At 34.8% G+C, this 26,064-nt stretch overlaps 1 protein-coding gene across 1 annotated transcript; it reads left to right on the top strand.

The window, feature by feature from the left end:
• The first annotated feature begins 13,321 nt into the window (after positions 1-13,321).
• LOC101900799 (gustatory receptor 5a for trehalose) lies at positions 13,322-24,377 on the top strand. Its single transcript, XM_059119815.1, has 7 exons — positions 13,322-13,505; positions 13,646-13,840; positions 14,019-14,290; positions 14,407-14,561; positions 18,407-18,659; positions 18,931-18,973; positions 24,352-24,377. Exons 1-7 carry the CDS (start codon positions 13,322-13,324, stop codon positions 24,375-24,377), a joined length of 1,128 nt encoding a protein of 375 aa, XP_058975798.1.
• The last annotated feature ends 1,687 nt before the right edge of the window (positions 24,378-26,064 follow it).

The following is a 26,064-nucleotide window of genomic DNA, read 5'->3' as shown; positions in this document are numbered from 1 at the left end:
TGAAAATCGGTATTCATGTTAACAGGTAAGTTGTTGTAACTGCTTGGCTTTGATGAGCTACAAATTTGTAGTAGTAGTTAGTTGTTGTCTGTTTTTGCTGTTGTTGTTGGAAAAACTGACAAATCCTTGTTTTGGAGCATTTCATGCTTTAGTGGTTACGTTGACGAAGTTTATAATTAATGCACATTATTGGTAATTGAAATTAAATGTTAGACACGGACAATAACAAACGGGCAAGGATAGACAAGGTCCCTTACAAGTTATAAAAATGGAACGGAAAATTTTTCTGTCTGAGGTGGCATTTTCTACAAGGGTGGACTCACGGATTCCCAAAGGACTGTTATTTATAGAGGAAATAAAAAAAAATAAAATCCTTTAAAAATTCTTTTAGAATCCTAAAAATGCCGAATATAGCCATTATATTGGGGATTATACGAAGACGAGGACCTTCATAGGCAACTTTTGTCATAAGATATTAAAATATTCAAATACGAAACTTGAAAAAAAAAATCCGGTGAATTATGTAGCTAAAATCATCAAAATCGGGGCTGTACGAAGACTTGGACCTGCACAGACAACTATCCGTCATAGACTGTAGTTGCCATTACGAATTCTAAATAGGAAATTTGATACAACTCCGGTGAATAATGTAGCTAAAGTCATCAAAATATCGTATATCAGGGATACTGTTGTATGTAGGCTATACGATATCGTGGACCTAAATAGACATTTCTCTTCAAGGGGGGGTAAAGTGCTTAGAAAGAAGTTTTAATATGGATTTTTAGAAAATTCCATTGAAAATGTAGCAAAAAATCATCAAAATACGGAATATAGGGAGATGCCGTTATATGTGGACTTATTTGAAATCATAAATTCCGATACATATTCATATCGGCTTTCTGGTTAAGAAAAATATTAAGATATAGCGAGTTGTAAAGAATCACCGACTTGTTTCGAAAGTCATGACAGATATAAGCATTGGAAATTTTGACCCTTTGTGGGTGAGGTACCAGATGGGGTTGGCAGCTATAATCTTTACAGCAGATCTAGTGTTTGCCAAAATGTTTGTATGTGTGAAATTCGAAGAGGGTTGGATGCTTATTTCGCTTTCTTTGAGCGTTTTGTTTTTCAAAATCTTGAACACTTGGTGGGGGAGGTACCCGAAGAAAGGGTCCGATCTCTACCATCTTTAACCCGAAGAAATGTTCCGATCTCTATCTTTAACTTGGCTTTTTATGAGCTTGTTGAGTATTCAAATTATTAACCCTTTGTGGGGGAGGTACCAAAGGGAGTAGAACTATATATTCCATCTTCACACCACACCTAGGGTTAATAAAAATATTGTGATGTGTGTAATTTGAAGAGAACCGGATGCTTATTTCGGTTTTTCTGATCGTTTTGGTTATTCAAAGTTTGACCATCATCGATCTCTGCCATTTTTTTATTTTTCTCAAATTTTACTATATATATATATATATATATATATATATATATATATATATATATATATATATATTACGTCTGCAGGACTTTTGGTATTAAAAATGGGCCATGTAGGTCCACGTTTTGGTATAGCCCCCATATAACAGTACCTCCCGATATTCGGCGTTTGATGATTTTAGCGACATTATTCACCGGAATTGTTTTAAATTTGGTATTTAATGTTCGTAATGGATACTACAGCCTATGACAGAAAATTGTCTGTGCAGGTCCATGTCTTCGTATAGCCCCATATAACGGTACCTCCCGATATTCGGTATTTTGATGATTTTAGCTACATTATTCACCGGAATTCTATCAAATTTGGTATTTAAAGGTCGTAATGGATACTACAGTCTATGACATAAAATTGTCTGTACAGATCCACTTTTTATAACCACCATGGTACCTCCCTATATTCGGTATTTTGATGATTTTAGCTACATTATAAACAGATTTTTTTTCAAGTTTCTCATTTGAATATTGCAGGTTAACGTCGTCGTATAGACTCTAAGATACGGCTGCATTAGGTATTTTCCAGATTTTAACATATTTTTTAACGGATTTTATTTATTTTTTAATTGTTAAATTTGGAGGATATTCAAAGTTCGACACGGTCGAAATTACAGATTTTTTACTTGTTAGTACTCAAAATGCAAAAATTGTTCAAATTAAAAAAAAATATATATCAAAATTGCATATATCGTACTAAATTTCCGACTTTCAAGGTTTCATATATTATTCCAGTTTTTTTTTTTTTTTTTTTTTTAATGAAGAATAGGCAAATGTTTAACTTCTACACAAAAAAGTCTTCAAATTCTTTCATTTTGAAATTCACCGAGGAGGATATTATTTAAACCATTGCACAATGGACGTCTCCATATGGAAACCCTAGAAACTAACCAGGAACCTCAATATCAAATTTCAAGATTTAAGCTCTATCCCTTCACCTAATACCAAAAATTTGTAACATTTAGTACACATATCCAAAAAAAAAAAAAATGGGGAGATGTAGATCTCCATCCTAGACACCAACAGTAATTCCAATATAAGTACCATTTCGTACTTTTCGAAAAATTATAGTACGCGATTGCAAAATCACTACTAGATCTCAATGTCAGATACCAACAGAGTCCTTAATACAACATTTCTGAACTCTATTTTTGTACATTCAACCAATACCAAAGTAGTAAAATTTAGTACTTTTTGTACAATTTTAGCACTCATTTGGAAAATCATTCCACATCTCAATCCCAGACATCAACAGTTATGGTACTAAGAAATCTCATGGTTTCTGTTCTATTCCTTTAACCAATACCAAATTTAGTAGCATTTAGTACATTTCGTACAATTATGGTACACATTTTAAAAACAACCTCCATATCGCAATTCCAGATGCCAAAAGAGATTATTCCAGCGATTTCCCTTCACCCAATACCAAATGTAGAACCATTTAATACTTTTCGTGCAATTATGCTAAACACTTCCCAAAAACCTCGCCAAATTTTAACCACATACATCAAAACTGACATCCATATTAAATTTCAGAATTTTAGATCTATTCCTTTAACCGATACCAAATTTGGTAATATTCAGTATATTTCGTACAATTATATTACACATTTTCGAAACCACCTCCATATCTCACTCCCAGATACCAACAGAAACCTCAATATCAAATTTCGCTGCACATGAGTAGCTACCTAATACTAAATGTTAGATTTCAGGCATTATATATTTACCCAATACCAAATTGTACCAAATATTAAATATTAAAAAATCTAGAATAATGTTTTTCTTATAATTCCAGAACGAAGCCTGTACATAGCAAGGATATACGCAAATACTTGGAAAGCTTAAATGATTTTAAGCAAAAACATCGTAAGTATAACTGCCGTGATTTTTAAATGACTTGGGTGGATTTGTAGAGAAGATGTCACATAATAATACGCATTGCTGTCGCACATACAGGGTGAGATAAAAAAAAATAACTGCAACAAAGTCAAATGCCATAATTTTTACATTTTTTTAAACTTTATTGAATGGAAGCAAAAAATGTCGGAAATAGTATCAAATTTTAGAATAAGTTTAGATTTATTCGAATTGGTCACCGTTGGCACGAATTATGGCCTTCAAACAGCCAATGAAACCATCACACGCCGCCCGAATGTTGCTCTGCGGTATTTTGGCCCACACCCGGCGAAGCGATTGCCTGAGGTAATCGACACTTTGGTATTTTTTAGTGCCAACCTTGCTTTCCAGACACAATAGTCCAACGGATTGGTATCCGGAGATTTTGGTTGCCATTGTGCGATGGAAAGAAGCGAGGAACTTTATTTTGTAACCATTCTTGGGTCGCGCGTGCTGAGTGCGATGGTGCTGAGTGGAATGACCAAGGTCTGCGGCCAACATTCTTGCGTGCCCAATGCTTTAATACATCCTCCAGAATATTATCGCGATAATATTCAACATTTATTCTGATGCCACGGTCGATTAATACCAGCTGAGAGCGACAATCGGCTGTAATGGCAGCCCACACCATCACCATGGCCGGCGCTTGAGTTCTGGTGGCCAACCGAAGGTGCAAATTTTCAGCTGACCTCTTTGGCAAGTAAACACGATCATTTTGTTGTTGTTGTTTACAAACTGCTATCTGCTGGACAACGAATGTTTTCTCATCGGAAAAAGGCAAATTCGCCAGTTCACCACTTTCGGCCAAGCAAAGCAAGTTATTACCTCTTTTGAGTCTATTTTCTTTCTGTTGCGGTGTAAGTTCTAGCACTTTTTGGAATTTCAATGGCTTTACCCCGAGCTCATTTTTTAATATTTTTCCGAATGGAATATTGCGATATGTTCAGCTCACGAGCCATTTTTCAGCCAATGCAGCGCGGGTTTCGATCAAGTTGCTTCTTTACTTTCCGAACCACTTCTGCTGATGTTGCTGTGTTTTCTTCCGTTCACTTCCTTGACGTCGGGATACGCTACCAGTATCACGTAATCGGTAATGAGCGAAGGTACGAGACACAAAAGGTTTATTCTCTTTTAAATGCTGGAGTGCTCTAACGATAGCCACTTGGTTGGTGGTTTTCCAGCCAAACATAAAGAAATCACACTATCCCGCTTGAATTCCATCACGAATAACTTTTTTCCGGGAAAATTCTCTCCAAAATGCTTTCGCATGCTTGTCAACAATATAATGAGCTGTCACTGGAATAATTTAAACAGCTGTCGGATGAGTGGCTTAGAAATGACAGCAGTCTGAAGTTGGTTGCATTTTTTTTCATCTCACTCACTGTATAAGCATGTAGTAAATTAGTATTTTTAAATTATATCATTGCAGATGGTATCCGTTATGCAAGCAAATCTGATCTCCTACACAATGGAAGCTTTCACGAAGCAGTGGGTCCGGGTAAGAAATTCACATAACTTAAATAGAATAATCGATATTTAAATCAGTAAGCAAATAACATGAAAAATTCATCCATATTTAAATCCTCTATCCGTGACCCATTACTTGGTAATGAGAAAAATAAGTTCTTTTTGAGTTTTATCATTTTTTTTAAATGTATTTATTAACATACTTTTAATGCAAAAGAGAGTTACTTTACATTATCTTGTAATTAGCTGAGAAATATCACAAATGTTTAAATTCTGTCCTATCTTATTATTTTAAATTATATAATGAAATACTCTTTAATATTAATTTTATCATACAACAACAAGTGAAAAAGCTGTAAGTTCGGCCGGGCCGGTTGAATACCCTCCACCATTTGGTACAAATTTAACAATTTTCAAAAAAAAAATAAAATCCGTTACAAATTCTGTTAAAATCTCAAAAATACCGAATGTAGCCGTATATTAGGGTCTTAACGACGACGTGGACTTGCATAGGCAACTTTTGTCACAAGCTATTACAATATTCAAATGCGAAACTTGAAAAAAAAAATCTGTTTATAATGTAGTTAAAATCATCAAAATACCGAATATAGGGAGGTACCATGGGGGTTATAAAACGTGGACCTGCACAGACAAAATTTGAAAGAATTCCATTACGAACTTCAAATACAAAATTTGAAATAGTTCCGGTAAATAAAGTCTCTAAAATCATCAGAATACCCAATATCGGGAGGTACCGTTATATGGGGGCTATACGAAGATGTGGACCTACATGGCTCATTTTCTGTCTTAGGATGTAGTATCCATTACGAACTTCAAATACAAAATTTGAAATAATTTCGGTAAATAATATAGCTAAAATCATCAAAATACCGAATATCGGGAGGTACCGTTATATGAGGGCTATACATAGACTTGGACCTACATGGCCCATTTTCAATACCAAAAGTCCTGCAGACATAGTAAATCAAAGTCAAAGTCCACATTTGAGTAAATTTACTTACTTACTTCACTTCGTTCGGAAGCTAGAGTGATTTCCACAGACGGATAGACAGACGGACATCGCTAGATCGACATAGAATTTTATGCTGATCAAGAAAATATAATACATAGTATACTTCGAGGTGCTACAAACGGAATGACGAACTTAATATACCCTCCACATTATAGTGGAAATTTTGGCAAAAACCATCAAAATACCGAAAATCGGTATTTTTGTGGGTTATATCAACTAGTGGTGCTGAATCGAACATTTTTTTCATACCGAGAACCCCAACTGGCAAAAACCTTTAAAATACCATAAAACGTGTGGTACCATTATATGGAGGTCATACCATTTAGTGGACTTGTAGCGAATACTTCTTTGCAGGGAGAGAACAGACCTACCAAGAACCATAAATGTTAAATTTCCGCTTCTTTGGTGGAAATTGTGGCAGAAATCTTCAAGATATCGAAAATCTGGAGATACCGTTATATGGGGGCTATACCTATCATGGGACCCATTTAGCCCATTTTCAATACCAATTAGCCTGCATGTAATAAAAACCTTTGTTCAAAGCTCTACATTAAACAATGTGGATTCTATTGTGGTTTCAACAGATGGGAAGGCTGACAAACAGTCGGACATCGATAAATTGACTTAAAATTTTAAACTCATCAAGACTTTGTATACTTTTCGGGGTCTCCGGAATAACAAATATAATATACCATCCATTGTATGGAGGATGGTATAAATATATGATTTTCGTTATTTTTTTAAAATGTAGACCCTTCATGGGGAAAAACCCGAAGAAGTGAGACAATAATGTTGATTTGCGAACAAGACCAAAGTCTGATTTAAACAGTACAACGTGCCAAGTTTTGGACTATATCAACTACTTCCTCCACTTAGTATGAGATATGTGTACATATTATTTTGGAAAATATTGAACTTTTGGTGGGGGGAGAGTGTAGATATACAATTATTATACCCTACACCACAAGGTGGTCAGGGTATTATGTCTTTGTCCATTTGTTTGTTACATGGAGAAGGAAGCGAGATAGACCCATAGTTCCTTTTGATGATCTGCATGGAATAACATTCTGAGTCGATTTATGTATGTCCGACCGTATGTCGGTCCGTCCGTCTGTCAGTCTGTCCCTCCATCTGTCCATGCATTGTTGTGAACAAAGTACAGTTCGCATTTATTGCCCTATCCAGATGAAATTTTTCACAAATCATTTGTTTGGCCCAAGGACGAACCCTATTGAAATTGGAGATAATCGGTGAAAGATATATATATATATATATATATATATATATATATATATATACATATATATATATATATATATATATATATATATATATATATATATATATATATATATATATATATATATATATATATATATATATATATATATATATATATATATATATCTTCCTCCGATTTGCCTTATATTGTGCATATCAGCCCGAATAGTATGGAATTTTGCACATACAACCAAATTAGGCCTGGAAAAAAGGATGCCCAATTTGATCGAAATCGGTTCAGATATAGCTATAGCTCCCATATATATTCTTCATCCGATTTGTTATTTTAGTCCTCCACAGCCGTAATATGCACTCTGTAACAACAATATTTGGGGAAATATATCAAATACAGCTCAGAAATACCTTTGCTAAATTTTATCGAGATCGGTTCGGATTTGGATATAGCTCCCATATATAACTTCGTCCGATTTACCTTTTATTGGGCACCAAACGTCTAATATTTGTCCAAATGGCTTGGAATTTGTGCACTTACGACACTTACACTTATGACCGAATTTAGTCTAGAAACTAGTATGCCAAATTTGGTCAGATATAGCTATAGCTCCCATATATATTGTTCATCCGATTTGTTGTATTTGTTACCCACAACCGTAATATGCACTCCGTAACAACGATATTCAGGGAAATATATCAAATACGGCTCAGAAATATCTTTGTCAAATTTTATCGAGATCGGTTCAGATTTGGATATAGATCCTATATATATATATATTTATCTGATTTCAAATTAATTTTGCACCAAATGGGCAGTACAAGTCCGAACTTAAAATATACAAATGCTTCGGCATATTTAGTCCTTTGAACTTTAAATTACAATCATAATCATGGCCCCACCCGACTTTAAGACTTTCTTTACTGGTTTTTGACCAAAAATGTTTTTGGAATTTTCTTTCTTTTTTCTCTTTAAATGGAAATGTCGTCTTAATGTCGTCTTAATGTCGTCTAATTAGGAAATTGTGTCAGCATTCATTAAACGTTGTGCAGATGCCAGTTTTGTGGCATTTGAGGATGTTTGCAGGCCAAGTGATTTGCATAATGTTCGAATAATTAAGAATACTGTTAACATATTTAATACATATTGTTAGACATACATATGTCAACAATATATGGTCGAGATACGTCATTTCTGGAAATAAAATTTTAGAGGCTGGCCACAAAACCAAAGTGAGTGGCACTAAATGGACCATATGTTTTGAATATATATTTGATATTAAAACAATAAAAATATTATATTATATTATATTAAAACAAGTAAAACCAGTAAAAAAACCTCTTAAAGTCGGGCGGGCCGACTTTATGATACCCTACAACACTTTGCTAACAATTAAAAGTTTTTATGGGAGAATTCAATCATACACGCTATGATTATAATTATAATTTAAAGTTCAAAGGACTAAATATGCTGAAGAATTTGTATCTTTTAAATTCGGACTTGTATTGCCCATTTGGTGTTGAATTAATTTAAAATCGGATAAAGATATATATGGGAGCTATATCCAAATCTGAACCGATCTCGATAAAATTTGGCAAAGATATTTCTGAGCTGTATTTGATATATTTCCCTGAATATCGTTGTTACAGAGTGCATATTACGGCTGCGGAGGACAAAAATAAAAAATCGGATTAACAGTATATGTGTGAGCTATAGCTATATCTGAACCGATCTTCACCAAATTAAACATTCTAGCTTCTAGACTCAATTCGGTCGTAAGTGCCAAATTCCATCCCATTTGGACAAATATTAGACGTTTGGTGCACAATCAAAGGTAAATCGGAGGAAGTTTTATATGGGAGCTTTATCCAAATCTGAACCGATCTCGATAAAATTTAGCAACTGTATTACTGAGCTGCATTTGCTATATTTCCCCAAATATTGTTGTTACAGAGTGCATATTACGACTGCGGAGGACAAATATAACAAATCGGATGAACAGTATATATGGGAGCTATAGCTATATCTGAACCGATTTCGATCAAATATGGAATACTTATTTTCAGGCCAAATTTGGTTGTATGTACAAAATTCCATACTGTTCGGACTGATATTACACGTTTGGTGGCCAATAAAAGGCAAATCGGACGAAGATATATATGGGAGCTATATCTAAATTTTGACCGATTATCTCCAATGTCAATAGGGTTCGTTTTTGGGCCAAACAAGTGATTTGTGCAAAATTTCATTTAGATAAGACAATAAATGCGAACTGTACTTTGTTTACAAAAATACATGGACAGACGGACGGACATGTATAAATCGACTCAAAATATGATTTTATGCAGATCATCAAAAGTAACTATGGGTCTAACTCGCTTCCTTTTGCCTGTTACAAACAAATGCCCAAAGACATAATACCCTGACCACCTTGTGGTGTGGGGTATAAATATTGGTATGGGCAAAATTACAAGAAAATCGAACATTTATATCCAATTTATGGGAAATCATAAATTCAATATTCATCTCAGGTTTCTGGTTGAGAGAAATATTTAGATATAGTAAGTTGTAAAGAATCGCCGATTTTTTTTCGGAAGTTATGACAAAGGGAAGAAGGGGTCCGCAGATATATATATCATCTTCAAAACAGATATTGTTTTATCAAAAATATTTGTGTGTGTGAAATATGAGGAGTGTTGATTGCTTATTCCGTTTTCTTTTCAATGTGGGACGGGTAGCACAAGAAATTGTCCGATATCTACCATCTTTATAACAGATCTTGTGTTGATGGAAATATTAAGACGTACCAAGTCTGGAATGGAATCGGATGTTAATTTCGCTTTTTTATGAGCTTCATGGTTATTCAAAATTTTGAACCTTTGTGGGGGAGGTACCAGAAGAACTGGACCGATATATGCCATCTTCGCAACAAATATTGTGTTAATAGAAATAATGGGATGTGTGAAATATCAAGAGAACCTGCTTCTTATTTGGGGTTTTGTGACCTTAATGGATATTCAAAATTTTGACCCTTTGTAGTCGAGGTACCAGAAGGAATGGTTCGATCTCTACCGGTTTTATAACAGATCCTGTGTTGATAGAAATATTCAGATATGCCAAGTCTAAATTGAATCGGATATTAATTTCGCGTTTTATGAGTTTAATTTTTTAAAAAAATTGTCCTTTTGTGGGGGAGGTACCAGAAGGAGTGGACCGATATATTCCATCTTAACACCAGGCCTAGGTTTAATAAAATTATCGAGATGTGTGAAATATGAAGACAATCGGATTCGTATATCACATTTTATAAGAGTTGTAATTATTCAAGAATTTGAACCTTTGTGGGGGATGTACCAGCAGGAGTGGACCGATATCGTCCATTTTTACACCGGACCTAGTGCTGACGCAAATATTAGGATATGCAAAGTTACGATAATCGAAATTTGACACTTTGTGGGGGAGGTACTTGATGCAGTGGACCGATATTCATCCATTTTCGCACCTAACCTAGAACTGATGCTGATATTAGGATTTGCAAAGTTTGAACAAAATCTGATCATTTTTTTTACCTTTTGTGGGGGAGGTACCAGAAGGAGTGGACCGATATTGTTCATTTTCGCACCTGATGTAGCACTTACGCAAATATTAGGATTTGCAAAGTTGGAGCAAATTCGCATTATCCTTTCCCTTTCTGTGCAAAAAATATATTTTTTGAAAATGTCGACCTTTTTTGGGGGAGGTACCAGAAGAGATAAACGGATATATTGCATCTTAACATCAGACCTTGGGCTAATAAAAATGATGGGATGTGTGCAATTTGAAGATAATCGGATTTCTACATCACATTTTATGGGAGCTGTAATTATTCAAAATGTTGACCATTTGTGGGGGAGGTACTTGATGCTGAGGACCGATATTGTTCATTTTCGCACCTAACCTAGAACTGATGGAAATATTAGGATTTGCAAAATTGGAGCAAAATCGGAATATCGTTTCGCTTTCTGTGCAGCAAATATATTTTTGTCGACCTTTTGTGGGTGAGGTACCAGAAGGGGTAGACTGATATATTTCATCTTAACACCAGACCTTGGGTTAATAAAAATATTGCGATGTGTAAAATTTGAGAATAATCGGACTTCTACATCACATTTTATAACAGTTGTAATTATTCAAGAATTGTAACCTTTGTGGGGGAGGTACCAGCAGGAGTGAACCGATATCGTCCATTTTCACACCTGACCTAGCACTGACGCAAATATTAGGATATGCAAAGTTAGAGCAAAATCAGATTATACTTTCTCTTTCTGTGCAAAAAAATATATTTTTTGAACATTTCGACCTTTAGAGGGGGAGGTATCAGAAGGAGTAGACCGATATTGCCCATCTCCGCACTCGATCTAAGTTTGATAAAAAATATTACGATGTGGCAAGTTTGGGCCAAATCTTATAATCCCTTCGAGAGTTTTCGTGCGCACCAGCCAGTCAGACTGACAGACGGACGTACGGACGGACATCGCTAGATCGACTCCAAATGTCGTGAAACGGATTTGGTCCAAAGAGACCTAGGGCCTAAAACCGTTACTTCGACTAGGCACGTTTTGACCGTATCAAATGATATATACCCTCTCTAGCCATATGACTGAGAGTATAAAAAGCTGTAAATTCGGCTGGGCTGAAATTTGAATACCTTCCACCATTTAAAACGAATTGACAATTTTCAAAAAAAAAAAAATAAATAAATAAAATCAGGTAAAAATTCCGTTGAAATCTTAAAAGTACCGAATGTAGCCGTTCTATTAGGGTCTATACATCGACGTGAACCTGGAATGTCTCTAAAATCATCAAAATACCAAATATCAGGAGGTACCGTTATATGGAGGCTATACGAAGACGTGGACCTGCGCAGACCATTTTCTGTCTTAGGCTGTAGTAGCCATTACGAATTTCAAAACCAATTTGAAACAATTCCGACGAATAATTTCGCTAAAATCGTTAAAATACCGAATATCGGGAGGTGCCGTTATATTAGGGCTAAACGAAGACGTGGACCTGCACAGACAATTTTCTGTCTTAGGCTGTAGCATCCATTTTGGACTTCAAATACCAAATTTTAAATATTTCCGGTGAACAATGTCGCTTAAATCACCAAAATATGGAGGTACCGATATATGGGGGCTATACGAAGACGTGGACCTGCGCAGACCATTTTCTGTCTTAGGCTGTAGTAGCCATTACGAATTTCAAAACCAATTTGAAACAATTCCGACGAATAATGTCGGTAAAATCATCAAAATTCCGAATATCGGGAGTTGCTGTTATATGGGGGCTATGCAAAGACGTGGACCTGCATAGACAGTTTCCTGCCATAGGCTGTAGTAGCCATTACGAACTTCAAATAGCAAATTTGAAACAATTCCGGTAAATAATGTCGCTAAAATCATCAAAATACCGAATATCGGGAGATACTGTTATATGGGGGCTATACGAAGTCGTGGACCTGCACCGACAATTTTCTGTCTTAGCCTGTAGTAGCCATTACGAACTTCTAATACCAACTTTGAAACAATTCCGATGAATAATGTCGCTTAAATCATCAAAATACCGAATATAGCAAGGTACCGTTATATGGAGGCTATACGAAGACGTGGATCTGAACAGACAATTTTCTATCTTAGGCTGTATTAGCCATTACGAACTTCAAATACCAATTTTGAAATATTTCCGGTGAATAATGTCGCTAAAATAATCAAAATACCGAATATCGGGAGGTATCGTTATATGGGGGCTATACGAAGACGTGGGCCTACATGGCGCATTTTCTCTATTGTGCTGTAGTATCTATTGCGAACTTCAAATACCAAATTTGAAAAAATGTTGTCGAATAATTTCGCTTAAATCATCAAAATACCGAATATTGGGAGGTACTGTTATATGGGGGCCATACCACAACGTGGTCCTACATGACCCATTTTCAATACCAAAAGTCCTGCAGACATAATATACATATGAGAAAAATTTTACTTACTTACTTCATTTCGTTCGGAAGCTAGAGTGATTTCCACAGACGGACGGACTCCTTTAAATCGACATAGGATTTCAATCCATTTCTAATTTCTTATCCGTTTTCCCAATTTCACAATCATACACACATATGCGGAAAAAACCATACCACCCTCAACCCATACACAGTTCTCGTTATGGCCCAATGTTTCTGCCTAATGCCGGTACGTGGTGTGCTCAGCAAATCTGTCAAAGGTCTGTCATTTCGTTGGCTTAGTTTTCGCACCAGCTATTGTCTTGCCTACATGGCCCTAACTGTGGCCGATAGCCTGCTAACATTGAATCTGGTACGGCGTGCTGAGTTGGATGTTCGCAACATTGGTGAGTAGAAGTGTCGCTCCGGCGGTGATAGACATCACAGCAATTGGTTGCAACACTCTACGACACAATTGATGGAGATTTTTTTTCGGTTTTTCTATTTTTCAATTTTCCATGTTTTTTCTGTGTGTGCCTGTCTTCAGAACCAATGGTTTTCCATACCACCATATTTTTGGCTTCCATTGGATTTTTACGTCTGGCCTCGAAGTGGCCGAAACTGATGCGCCGATGGCAACAAGTGGAAAGACAATTGCCGGCATACCGCACCTGGCAGGAAAGGGGAGAGTTGGCCAAGCGAATTAAGACCGTGACATTTGTTCTGATCACAATGTCGTTGAGTAAGTAGCAAAAGAAGTACCAATAGTACCAAAAGGTACGAAGATTTTAACAAAATTATAAAATAGAATTTTAGCATTCGGAAAGAGCAAGTTCTCCTATTTTTGACATCCTCAGGTTTTCTATTCTTCAAGTTGTCGATATTAACATTTCATGTATTTATCCCGCCCCAATTTCCAGCCGAGCACCTGCTGAGTACCATTTCGGCCATACACTTTGCCAACTATTGTCCGGCCACCAGTGACCCCATAGAATCGTTTTTTCGCAATGTCGTGGATCAGGTGTTCCTCGTTTTCAACTATTCACCCTGGCTGGCATGGTTGGGTAAAATTGAAAATATTCTCCTGACCTTTGGCTGGACTTATATGGATGTCTTTGTGTTAATCATTGGCATTGGTCTGTCGTCGATGTTTAAGAGAATTAAAAGGCAAATGGAACAGCACAAAGGCCAGGTGAGTAGTAGAGCCAGGCTTGATGGTGGTGGTATCAGTATTAATTTATTTTGACTTGAAACACAATCCTCTTTTCTCATGGCTTAATTATTTTTTTTTTTTGTTTTCTAATTTAGGCAATGCCCGAATCATTTTGGTGTGAAATCCGACGACAATATATGTTGATCTGTGACTTAATTGAGGAGGTTGATGAGGCTGTGTCGGGGATTATAATGCTGTCGTTTGCAAATAATTTGTATTTCGTGTGCATACAGTGCTTGAAGAGTATTAAGTAAGTTTGATAAGGATATTTGGGTCAGGATTACATCTTAAGATCCTTGAAAAATATTTTAAAATATTGAATTTTTAAAAATATTTGGTCCTAGAAAAATTTTTGGTCCTTGAAAAATTATTCCTTTAAAAAATTAAAATTTCTTTGGTCCTCGAAAAAAGTAATCTTTAAAAAATCCAAATTTCTTTGGTCCCTGAAAAAAATAATCTTTAAAAAATCCACGTTTATTTGGTCCTTAAAAAAATAATCTTTAAAAAATCGAATTTTCCACGTTTATTTGTCCTTGAAAAAAATAATCTTTAAAAAATTCACGTTTATTTGTCCTTGAAAAAAATAATCTTTAAAAAATCCACGTTTATTTGTCCTTGAAAAAAATAATCTTTAAAAAATCCACGTTTATTTGTCCTTGAAAAAAATTATCTTTAAAAAATCCACGTTTATTTGTCCTTTGGTCTTGAAAAAATTAATCTTTAAAAAATCCAAGTTTATATGTCCTTTAGTCCTTGAAAAATTAATCTTTAAAAAATCCACGTTTATTTGTCCTTTGGTCCTTGAAAAAAATTAATCTTTAAAAAAAAGTAATCTTTAAAAAATACGAATTTCTTTGGTCCTTGAAAAAAGTAATATTCGTTGAAAAAAAGTAATCTTTGGTCCACGTTTCTTTGGTCCTTTCAAAAAATATTCCTTTAAAAAATCCACATTAATTAGGTCCTTTCAAAGAATATTCCTTTAAAAAAATCCAAATTTCTTTGGTCCTTTGAAAAAATATTCCTTTAAAAATCCACGCTTCTTTGGTCCTTAAAAAAATATTCCTTTAAAAAATCCACGTTTACTTGGTCCTTGAAAAAATATTCCTTTAAAAAATCCACATTTATTTGGTCCTTGAAAAAATATTCCTTTAAAAATCCACATTTCTTAGGTCCTTTCAAAAAATATTCCTTTAAAAAATCCACATTAATTAGGTCCTTTCAAAGAATATTCCTTTAAAAAATCCACATTTCTTCGGTCCTTTCAAAAATATTCCTTTAAAAAATCCACATTTCTTCGGTCCTTTCAAAAATATTCCTTTAAAAAATCCACATTTCTTTGGTCCTTGAAAAAATATTCCTTTAAAAAATCCACGTTCATTTGTCCTTTGGTCCTTGAAAAAAGTAATCTTTAAAAAATCCACGTTTATTTGTCCTTTGGTCCTTGAAAAAAGTAATCTTTAAAAAATCCACGTTTATTTGTCCTTTGGTCCTTGAAAAAATATTCCTTTAAAAAATCCACGTTTATTTGTCCTCTGGTCCTTGAAAAAAGTAATCTTTAAAAAATCCACGTTTATTTGTCCTTTGGTCCTTGAAAAAAGTAATCTTTAAAAAATCCACGTTTATTTGTCCTTTGGTCCTTTGAAAAAATATTCCTTTAAAAAATCCACGTTTATTTGTCCTTTGGTCCTTTGAAAAAATATTCCTTCCACGTTTATTTGTCCTTTGGTCCTTGAAAAAATATTCCTTTAAAAAATCCACGTTTCTTTGGTCCTTGAAAAAATATTCCTTAAAAAATCCACGTTTATTTGTCCTTTGGTCCCTGAAAAAATATAACCTTTAAAAAATCCACGTTTCTTTGGTCCTTGAAAAAATATTCCTTTAAAAAATCCACGTTTCTTTGGTCCATGAAAAAATATTCCTTTAAAAAATCCACGTTTATTTGTCCTTTGGTCCCTGAAAAAATATAACCTTTAAAAAATCCACGTTTCTTTGGTCCTTGAAAAAATATTCCTTTAAAAAATCCACGTTTCTTTGGTCCATGAAAAAATATTCCTTTAAAAAATCCACGTTTCTTTGGTCCTTGAAAAAATATTCCTTAAAAAATCCACGTTTATTTGTCCTTTGGTCCCTGAAAAAATATAACCTTTAAAAAATCCACGTTTCTTTGGTCCTTGAAAAAATATTCCTTTAAAAAATCCACGTTTCTTTGGTCCATGAAAAAATATTCCTTTAAAAAATCCACGTTTATTTGTCTTTTGGTCCCTGAAAAAATATAACCTTTAAAAAATCCACGTTTATTTGTCCTTTGGTCCTTGAAAAAATATTCCTTTAAAAAATCCACGTTTCTTTGGTCCTTGAAAAAATATTCCTTTAAAAAATCCGCGTTTCTTTGGTCCCTGAAAAAATATAACCTTTAAAAAATCCACGTTTATTTGTCATTTGGTCCCTGAAAAAATATAACCTTTAAAAAATCCACGTTTATTTGTCCTTTGGTCCCTGAAAAAATATAACCTTTGAAAAATCCACGTTTCTTTGGTCCCTGAAAAAATATAACCTTTAAAAAATCCACGTTTATTTGTCATTTGGTCCCTGAAAAAATATAACCTTTAAAAAATCCACGTTTATTTGTCCTTTGGTCCCTGAAAAAATATAACCTTTGAAAAATCCACGTTTATTTGTCATTTGGTCCTTGAAAAAATATTCCTTTAAAAAATCCACGTTTATTTGTCCTTTGGTCCTTGAAAAAATATTCCTATAAAAAATCCACGTTTATTTGTCCTTTGGTCCTTGAAAAATATTCCTTTAAAAAATCCACGTTTATTTGTCCTTTGGTCCTTGAAAAAATATTCCTTTAAAAAATCCACGTTTATTTTTCCTTTGGTCCTTGAAAAAATATTCCTTTAAAAAACCCACGTTTATTTTTCCTTTGGTCCTTGAAAAAATATTCCTTTAAAAAATCCACGTTTATTTTTCCTTTGGTCCTTGAAAAAATATTCCTTTAAAAAATCCACGTTTATTTTTCCTTTGGTCCTTGAAAAAATATTCCTTTAAAAAATCCACGTTTTTTTGGTCCTTGAAAAAATATTCCTTTAAAAAATCCACGTTTTTTTGGTCCTTGAAAAAATATTCCTTTAAAAAATCCACGTTTTTTTGGTCCTTGAAAAAATATTCCTTTAAAAAATCCACGTTTCTTTGGTCCTTTGAAAAAATATTCCTTTAAAAAATCCACGTTTTTTGGTCCTTTGAAAAAATATTCCTTTAAAAAATCCACGTTTCTTTGGTCCTTGAAAAAATATTCCTTTAAAAAATCCACGTTTTTTTGGTCCTTGAAAAAATATTCCTTTAAAAATCCACGTTTTTTTGGTCCTTGAAAAAATATTCCTTTAAAAAATCCACGTTTATTTGTTCCTTAAAAAAAATATTCCTTTAAAAAATCCACGTTTATTTGTTCCTTAAAAAAAATATTCCTTTAAAAAATCCACGTTTATTTGTCCTTTGGTCCTTTGAAAAAATATTGCTTTAAAAAATCCACGTTTATTTGTCCTTTGGTCTTTGAAAAAATATTCCTTTAAAAAATCCACGTTTCTTTGGTCCTTGAAAAAATATTCCTTTAAAAATTTCACGTTTCATTGGTTCTTGAAAAAATATTCCTTTAAAAATTTCACGTTTCTTTGGTCCTTGAAAAAATATTCCTTGTTTTCCATGTTTATTTGTCCTTTAGTCCTTCAAAAAATATTCCTTTAAAAAATTCACGTTTATTTGTCCTTTGGTCCTTCAAAAAATATTCCTTTAAAAAATTCACGTTTATTTGTCCTCTGGTGCTTCAAAAAATATTCCTTTAAAAAATTCACGTTTATTTGTCCTTTGGTCCTTGAAAAAGTAATCTTTAAAAAATCCACGTTTATTTGTCCTTTGGTCCTTGAAAAAAGTAATCTTTAAAAAATCCACGTTTATTTGTCCTTTGGTCCTTGAAAAACTTTTCCTTAAAAAACCATGTTTATTGTCCTTTGGTCCTTGAAAAAATATTTTATTCAAAAAATCCACGTTTCTTTGGTCGTTAAAAATTATTCTCTAAATTTTTATTTCTCCCTTTAGCACCATGCCCTCCATCGCCCATGCCATCTACTTTTATTTCTCCTTCATGTTCCTGCTGGCCCGCACCCTGGCTGTATCGCTGTACTTGGCCGAGGTAAATGATCGCAGCCGTGATCCTCTGGCCATACTCAAATATGTACCGACCAATGCCTATCACATCGAAGTAGAACGATTTGCAATGGAAATCAATTCGATGTCGGTGACTATGACGGGCCTGCGATATTTCGATATTACCAGGAAATTGGTATTGACGGTAAGTTGGTGGCATACCATGGCCATTTTCGGGGAGAACTAACTTCAACACTCAACCATGACATAATCATAATATATTAATTAACCAATAAAGTAGATACAACCATTAAATCGGAGTGCCACCAAAATTGGATTCAAAATCACAAATTGAAAAAAAAAAATCGTTTGAAAATTTCTGTTTTTATTAACCCAACCCAGATTTATGGTGGCTTTGATTTTTTTCACTCTCTCTCTCTCTCTCTCTCTCTCTCTGTCTCTCCCTCTCTTTATAGGTAGCTGGAACAATTGTCACGTACGAACTGGTTTTAATACAATATCACGAGGATCAAAAACTATGGTACTGTGGCAACGAGTGAATTCCAAGCCAACTCCAACTCCAACCACCACCACGACGACGTTGGACATCAAACACGACTTTTCTGAAGCATGGCCATTAGCCATGCATACCGCATGCTGTAGCCAACAAATGAGTGGTGTAGTGATGTTGCATTCGATCCAATTTTCAATTCAAATTGGCAAACAACAACAAATTGTAAATAATGTGAATTAAAGAAAAAAAATGGTTATTAATATTTGTTGTTCACTTTGTTTAGTTGTTCGAAAAAGGCAATACAAAATGCGTTAAAAATTCATTATTGACATTTCTGTGTTTGTAGTTTTTTTTTTCGTTTTGTTTTTCTCTTTGTCATACCAAATATCCCCTCTGGGTAACGCAATATCGGAAGAAATTGCATTAGAAGCCATCCACTTCCTTTGACCATAAATCAATGTCCAAAGATATCAAAATCATACACACGATTTGGCTCTGTGACAATGTTGACATAAGTTACCTTGTAGTCAGTTTTTTCTTCAGGGACAGTGGGAGCAGAACTTAAAAAAATTGTAAAAAAATAAAAAAAAAACAGTAAGGAAAAGTCAAAAGTCGGGCAGGGCCGACTATATGATACCCTACCCTAGAGCTCCCGTAAGAAAAGAATTTATTTGAAGTAGATCATACAACCTCTCAATATTTAGCTTTAGAGCGGTTACAGTTTGGTTTCAGAGGTTACTAATATATAGGAGGCATATCCAATTCTGAATTGATTTTCACTAAACTTGACAGATATACCAAATAAAATTGCTATAGAGTGCATGATATCACTTCGAGAAGGATTATATTAAAAACAAGTAAAAAAGCTGTAAGTTCGGCCGGGCCTAACTTTTAATACCCTCCACCATTCGGTACAAATTTGGAAATTTCCAAAAAAATAAAATCCGTTAAAAATTCTGTTAAAATATTAATAATACCAAATGCCTATACGACGACGTGGACCTGCATAGGCAACTTTTGTCACCGGCTATTGCAATATTCAAATGCGAAACTTGAAAAAAGTCTGTTGATAATGTAGCTAAAATCATCAAAATACCGAATATAGGGAGGTACCACGGGGGTTATAAAACGTGGACCTGCACAGTCAATTTTCTGGCATAGGCTGTAGTATCCATTACGAACTTCAAATACAAAATTTGAAATAATTTCGGTAAATAATATCGCTTAAATAATCAAAATACCGAATATCGAGGGGTACGTTATATGGAGGCTTTACGAAGACGTGGACCTGCACAGACAATTTTCTGTCATAGGCTGTAGTATTCATTGTGAAATTCAAATACCAAATTTGATACAATTCCGGTAAATTATGTCCCTAAATTCGTCAAAATACCGCATATCGGGATGTACCGTTACATGGGAGCTATACGAATATGTGGACGAACATGTCCCATTTTCAATACCAAAAGTCCTGTAGACATAATACGCATTTGAGTAACATTTTATCAACCTACTTCATTTCGTTCGGAAGCTAGAGTGATTTCCACAGACAGACAGACGGTCGGACATTGATAAATGGACATAGGATTTTATGCTGATCAAGAATATATATATTTTGTGGGGTCTAAATGTATATTTCGAGGTGTTACAGACGGAATGACAAACTTAATATACCCTCCATACTATGGTGGATGGTATAAAAATATATTTCGGAGCCGAGTTCCACAAAATGAAAACATACATCCCGAAATTCACTCCATTTTTTTCTGATTTAGCCATTATTTGCACAATAAACCTGAAATCGAATTAAGGATATATATGGGAGCTATATCCAAATCTAAGACGTTCTCCATAAAATTTGGCAAAAGTATTTCTGAGCTCCAAAGTACCAAATATCATTGATGTCGAATGCATATTACGCATGTGAGGGACTTAAACAAACCAAAGCGGATGAAACATATATATATGCTATGCCTATAACTGAACCGATTTTCTCCAAATTTGTAGTACTTGCTTCTAGACTGTATTCGGTCGGATGTACCAAAATTCAGGTCATTTGGACTGATATTGGTCATTTTGCGTACAATTAACCCGAAATCGGTTGAAGATAAAGGCCGAGTTCAAAAAACTGCAACCAATTTCAGACTGCTGTCATTTCTAAGCCACCCGTCCGATAGCTGTTAAAATTATTCCAGTGACAGCTCATTGTGTTGTTTACAAGCGTACAAAATCATTTTGGTGAGAATTTTCCAGAAAAAAAGTTATTCGTGATGGAATTCAAGCGGGATAGTGTGATTTCTTTATATTTGGCTGGAAAACCACAAGTGGCTATCGTTAGAGCACTCCAGCATTTAAATGTGAATAAATCTTTTGTGACTCGTACCATCGCTCGTTACCGATTACGTGATACTGATAGCGTAGCCCGACGTCAAGGAAGTGGCCGGAAGAAAACACAGCAACATCAGCAGAAATGGTTCGAAAAGTAAAGAAGCGACTTGATCGAAACCCTCATCGCTGTAGCTGAAAAATGACTCGTGAGCTGAACATATGGCAATATTCCATTCGGAAAATATTGAAAAATGCGCTCGGGGTAATGCCATTGAAATTCCAAAAAATGCAAGAACTTACACCGCAACAGAAAGAAAATAGACTGAAAAGAGCTAAAGAGTTGCTTCGCTTGGCCGAAAGTGGTGAATTGCCGAATTTGGTTTTCTCCGTCTCCGATGAGAAAACATTCATTGTCCAGCAGTTTGTAAACAAAGAAAATTATCATGTTACTTGCCAAAGAGGTCAGCTAAAAATGTGCACCTTCGGTTGGTCGCCAGAACTCGAGCGCCGGCCATGCTGATGGTGTGGGCCGCCATAACAGCCGATGGTCGCTCCCCGCTTGTATTAATCGACCGTGGCATCAAAATAAATGCGAAATAATATCGCGAAAATATTCTGGAGGGTGTATTAAAGCTTGGGCACGCAAACATTTTAACCGCATACCTTGGACATTCCAACAGGATTCAGCATCATCGCACTCAGCACGCGCCACCCAAGAATGATTACAAAATGAGTTTCCAGCGCACAATGGCCACCAAAATCTCCGAATAACAATCCTATTGTGTCTGGAGTATTCTGGAAAGCAAGGTTGGCACTAAAAAATACCAAAGTGTCGATTACCTCAAACAAGCGCTTCGCCGGGAATGGGCCAAAATACCGCAGATCAACATTCGGACAGCGTGTGACAGTTTCATTGGCCGTTTGAAGACCATAATTTGTGCCAATGCTGACCAATTCGAACAAATCTAAACTTATTCTAAAATTTGAAGCTATTTCCGACATTTTTTGCTTTCATTCAATAAAATTTAACAAAAATGTAAAAATTATGGCTTTTGACTTTGTTCGAGTTTTTTTTATCTCACCCTGTATACCATCTTCACAACAGATCTTTTGTGGACAAAAATTATTGTATGTGTAAAATTTGAAGAGAGTTTGAAGCTTATTTCGATTTCATTGAGTATTTTATTTTTTAAAATCGTGAATCCTATGTGGAGGAGGTACCAGAAGAAATGGTTCGATCTCTACAATCATTACAACAGATCTTGCGCTGATGGAAATATGTGAAATGTGTTTCGCGTTTCATTGTTATTCAACAATTTGACCCTTTGTGGGGAAGAAGTGGGCCGTTACATTCCATCTTCACAGCCGATCTTGTGTTAGTAGAAATATTGGGCTGTGTAAAATGTGAAGAGACCCGGATGCTTATTTCAGATTTTATTATCGTTTTGGTTATTTAGAAATTTGACACTTTGTGGGGGAGGTGCCAGAAGAAATAGTTCGATCTCTACCATATTTATAACAGATCTTGCGCTGTTAGAAATATTAGGCTGTTTCAAGTCTGAATGGAATCGAATGTTAATTTTTCGTTTTGTGAACTTCTTGGTTATTCACAATTTTGACCCTTATGTGGGGAGACACCAGAAGGAGTGGACCGATATATTCCATTTTCACACCAGACCTTTGGTTGATAAGAATATTGTGATCTGTGTAATTTGAACACAATCGGACACTTACATACTGTTTTATACAAGTTATAAGTATTCAAAATTTTGACGCTTTTGACGCCTAGAACTGATGTAAATATTAGAATATTGCAAAGTTGGGGCAAAATCGGATTATTCTTTCTCTCTCTCTCTCTCTCTCTCTGTGCAGTAAAATATTTTCTTAGAAAATTTCGACCTTTTGACGGAGTGGATTGATGTTGTCCATCTCCGAACTCGATGTACGTTTGACAATAATGTTACGATGTAATAAGTTTTGACCGAACCGGATACTCCCTTCGAGATTTATCGTAAGCACCTGCCGGACAGACAGACCGAGGGACGGACAGCCCTCGATCGAGACCACATGTTCTGAAACGGATAAAGTCCAAAGAATCTAAAATCTTCATTTCGATTAGGAATGTTTTGATCATATCAAATGATGTATACCATCTGCAGCCATACGGCCGAGGGTATAAAAAATAGTGTTACCAATTTAAAACTTTTCAGTCGGTGTTTCGACTCGCATTTTTTGTCAGTTTATGTATATGCACCAGCCCTATATAAGGACCAATGGAGTGCGGGATATATTTACCAAAGGGTTCTAACTTTAAAGTTACGGAAAGTTCTAAAATGGCACCATTTGGCATTATGTGAACTTAAAATTAAGTACGAGGATCAATGTTGGAAAGTAAGTTTGATATATAAATTCGGTTTTGAAAATAGGTCCTAAGTAGGTCCTAAGTAAATTGGAACAATTTGGTTTGGATGAACGGATGAAGCTTGAATTTTTAAATTCTGTAGTGGGGTCCCTGTTGGTGGTTGGACGGGGTTCTGGAAACGGCTACTACAAATACATGAAAAGTTATAAATAGTACTACATATATTTGGTGTAATTTGGTATTGGGTGAAGAGGTGATGCTTGAAATCTGAAAATCTGGACATATGGAGGTGGTTTTGAAAATATGTACTACAATTGTACGAAAAATACTATATACTATACTATATTTGATATTGGCGGAAGGGATAAAGACAATATTCTGAAATTTGATATTTAGTTCTCTGTTGGCATCTGGAAATTTATATAGGATAGATATAGAGGTGATTTTGGAAATGTGTACTATAATTGGTTTGGTATTGGATGAGGGGAATCCTCAAATAGATATTTGGGTCTCTCTTAGTATCAATAATTGAGATATTGAGATGGATTTGGAAATATGTAATATAATTGTACGAAAAGTACAAAATTTGATTTTGGATGAAGGGATAAATCTCGAATCATCAAATTTGATATTAAGTACCCTGATGGTATATCCATTGTGCTATGGTTTTTACTAATATCCTTCTGGGTAAACTTGAAAACAAAGGATTTTTGACGTAAAAGGTGAGCATTTTCCAATTATTTTTTCCGAAACAAGGAAAATCTTGAATAACATATAAAACCTTGACTGTCTGAAAATTTAGTATAAAAATGTTTGAAGGTTTGAACAATTTTTTTTATTTTGAGTACTAAAAGGGCCTGAATTTAAAGTTTTAAGGTGGTCTTTTCTCTGACAAAATACCGGGCACTTGCTAGTTTTTTTAATTTTTTTTTTTTTTCAATTATCCAGACATTTGTTTTACATAACAAATGACAATTTGTAGTTTTCCTATAAAAATAATTATTAATAATTATTTAATTTTTTTTTTCATATTACCACAAATAGATTTTTTTCTAAAATATTTTTGTCCCACTGTGTTGCACTACTGTTACATATCACCTTCTCTCTCGTTATTGGTCTTCTTTCCTCAAAAAAGGTGAACACAAAGAGCCTGTCAGCAGCACAAGCAGAGACCTCCTCGTTGCCAACCTCCCCCTCCCCGACGATGTTGACAACACTTGTAACCTGTTTCATGATTTCATTGTTAATGCCGTTTGCTTCACTTGAGCTTTGGCATTATTGTGCAACTTGGCGTAATCCATCATTTGTGTCCGTCAGCCATTGTGACTTGTTGTGTAATTATTGGTCACATTGTCATCTGCAGCCAGGCAGTCAGGAGTTACAGATTCCAGCATTAAAACTGCTTCAGCACAATCCAGTTAACATGGCTCATTGGCCCAGTTAACATGGCTCAAATTCCCTTGCTATTGCAGTGATCCTGCTGAGGTTTGAGATGCGATGACAAGTGACGATGAGTTTTTTTCTTTTTTGAGGGAAATCGGAAATGTTGTTGGCAGGAATTCTTATAGTGGCCGGTAACTTGGCATTAACATTCGACTGAACCGATGAAATTTCCTCTACACAATTTGGTTCGAAAGGGGAGAAATAACTAAAGTAGCCTTCTTTTGAGATTGGATCCTGGGAAATTATGTTGTGTTGTATTGGCCATCAACAATGGAAAACCGATAACAGAAAACTGCCAGCATTTTGTACAACATTGTTTCGTATGAGCTGCATTGGATTTGGAAAGAAAAATATTTGCCGACATCATCATGCGATTGTTCGTTTCCCAGAAACTATCCATTTCAACATTCGAAATATTCCAAACACGTCGTTAATGGTCATATCGATACTAGTTAAGAGCTTGGTAATGACAAATACTTATGTGTAACCCATTGTTGTCGGATTTTTTAATTAAATGTAACAATAATTTTGTAACACTTAACAAGATGACGGGACATTGTCTGAGTGTGATACAATTTGTTTCCTAACAATTTCACAAGCATTTACGGGCGAGGAAATTGATTATTTGTAAATTTTAGTTCAATTAATTTTTAAGGAACAGGAGACCAGTAACTGAGGATTTTTTAAAGAATATTTATCAAGGACTAAGGGATATTTGTCAAGGACAATCACAGAAAATATATATTCAAAATATATATATTCAAGGATCAAGAGGTCAATAATAGTGGATTGTTTAAAGTTTTTTTTTCAAGGATCAAGATATCGGTAAACCTGAAATTTTTTTCAAAGAGAAACCACAAACTTGAATTTTTTTAAAAAAAATATTTTTTCAAAAACCAATGGACGAAGATTTTTTCAAATAGTGGAGTACTGAAAATTTATAAGGGTGGATTTTCAAAGTAT

This window comes from Musca domestica, unplaced genomic scaffold (assembly GCF_030504385.1).
Source record: "Musca domestica strain aabys unplaced genomic scaffold, Musca_domestica.polishedcontigs.V.1.1 15, whole genome shotgun sequence".
NCBI classification, from domain to species: Eukaryota; Metazoa; Arthropoda; class Insecta; order Diptera; family Muscidae; genus Musca; species Musca domestica.
The sequence above is the reverse complement of the archived record's forward strand: the minus strand, read 5'-3'. Positions and strand labels throughout refer to the sequence as shown.